The 1,119-nt window shown below is 63.3% G+C and overlaps 1 protein-coding gene across 1 annotated transcript in view; it reads left to right on the forward strand.

Moving 5' to 3' along the window:
- The first annotated feature begins 898 nt into the window (after positions 1–898).
- The window catches only part of PANK4 (pantothenate kinase 4), a 36,469-nt gene continuing 36,248 nt past the window's right edge, over positions 899–1,119 (forward strand). The window contains exon 1 of the mRNA XM_019541272.1: positions 899–1,050. Within this exon, the coding sequence (XP_019396817.1) occupies positions 927–1,050 (124 nt within the window). The 5' untranslated portion in view covers positions 899–926. The remainder of the gene's footprint in view (positions 1,051–1,119) is intronic.

The raw sequence follows: 1,119 nt of genomic DNA on the forward strand, positions 1-1,119 counted from the left end.
AAACTGAATTACTTCCAAAAATTACTGACATATTCTTTTTGGTATTGGGTGGTGGAACCGGAGCGTGCTCCATCCACTCCATGCATTGACCTGGTATTGCAGTGCTTCCAGGACCGGTGCAAACAAACAGAAAAAAAAAAAAAAAAAGTGCCTCCCAAGGCTGGGGGGACACAGCGAGCTCCCGCAGGCGGCCGTGTCAGTGGCATGACAGCAGTCAGCGGGGAGCTCCCACAGACAGCTGCGAGGGCGGTGCCGAGTGGTGAAAAATAGAGGACATAAAGGCGTCCGGCTTCATATCAATAGAGGACGCAGGATCAGAAAACTGGACTGTTGTCGATAAAAGCAGACAAATGGCCATCCTACATGAGATGCTCCACGCTGATCCCCAAAGTGGGCACGTGGGTTTCACACTGCCTGTGCGGGGCTCCCTCGGGCAGCCACACAAAGGCGCGCACGGTGCAGAACAAACGTGGGCCCACAGGGGCACGTGCCCCGCCGCCAGGAGCCCAGGCAGGCGCAACCCCTCGGGCCTGGGTGCCTCTGCGGCCTCGGGAGTTGGGACGTGCAGCCCACGCCAGGCGCGACGGCTTCTGCGCTCCTCGTCCTTCCCCTGCCCTTCCTGAGGCGCCGAAAGAGGGCGCTGGGCACAGGGCGATGGCACACGTGCAGGCCAGCAGCAGCGCGGAGCCGCCAGCCGAGGACAGGAGCGAGGGGCAGTGCAAAGCGATGGCTAGCTGTGGACAGGGGGTGGTTTTCCCCGGCAAGGCAGCACAGCCCCGCCCGCCCCGCGCCAGGGGCGCCCCCCAGGGCCGGGGCCTTGCAGCGCAGCTCCTTAGCATAATGTATGCATCCCTACATTAGCATGTAAATATATGCGCATATATTTGCATACCGATGAGGCAGGGCAGGAGCGGGGCGCGTTCAAAATGGCGGCGCGGGGCGGGCGCGGCGGCGGCAGCGGGCACGGCAGCCTGGACAAGAGCATCACGCTGCCGCCCGACGAGATCTTCCGCAACCTGGAGAACGCCAAGCGCTTCGCCATAGACATCGGTGAGGCCCGGGCCCGCGGGAGGCGGCGGAGCTGCTCGCTTGGGGTGGCCGGGCAGCAGCCCTCGGCGG

This window comes from Crocodylus porosus, unplaced genomic scaffold (genome assembly GCF_001723895.1).
Source record: "Crocodylus porosus isolate Cpor-Errol unplaced genomic scaffold, CroPor_comp1, whole genome shotgun sequence".
NCBI lineage: Eukaryota > Metazoa > Chordata > Crocodylia > Crocodylidae > Crocodylus > Crocodylus porosus.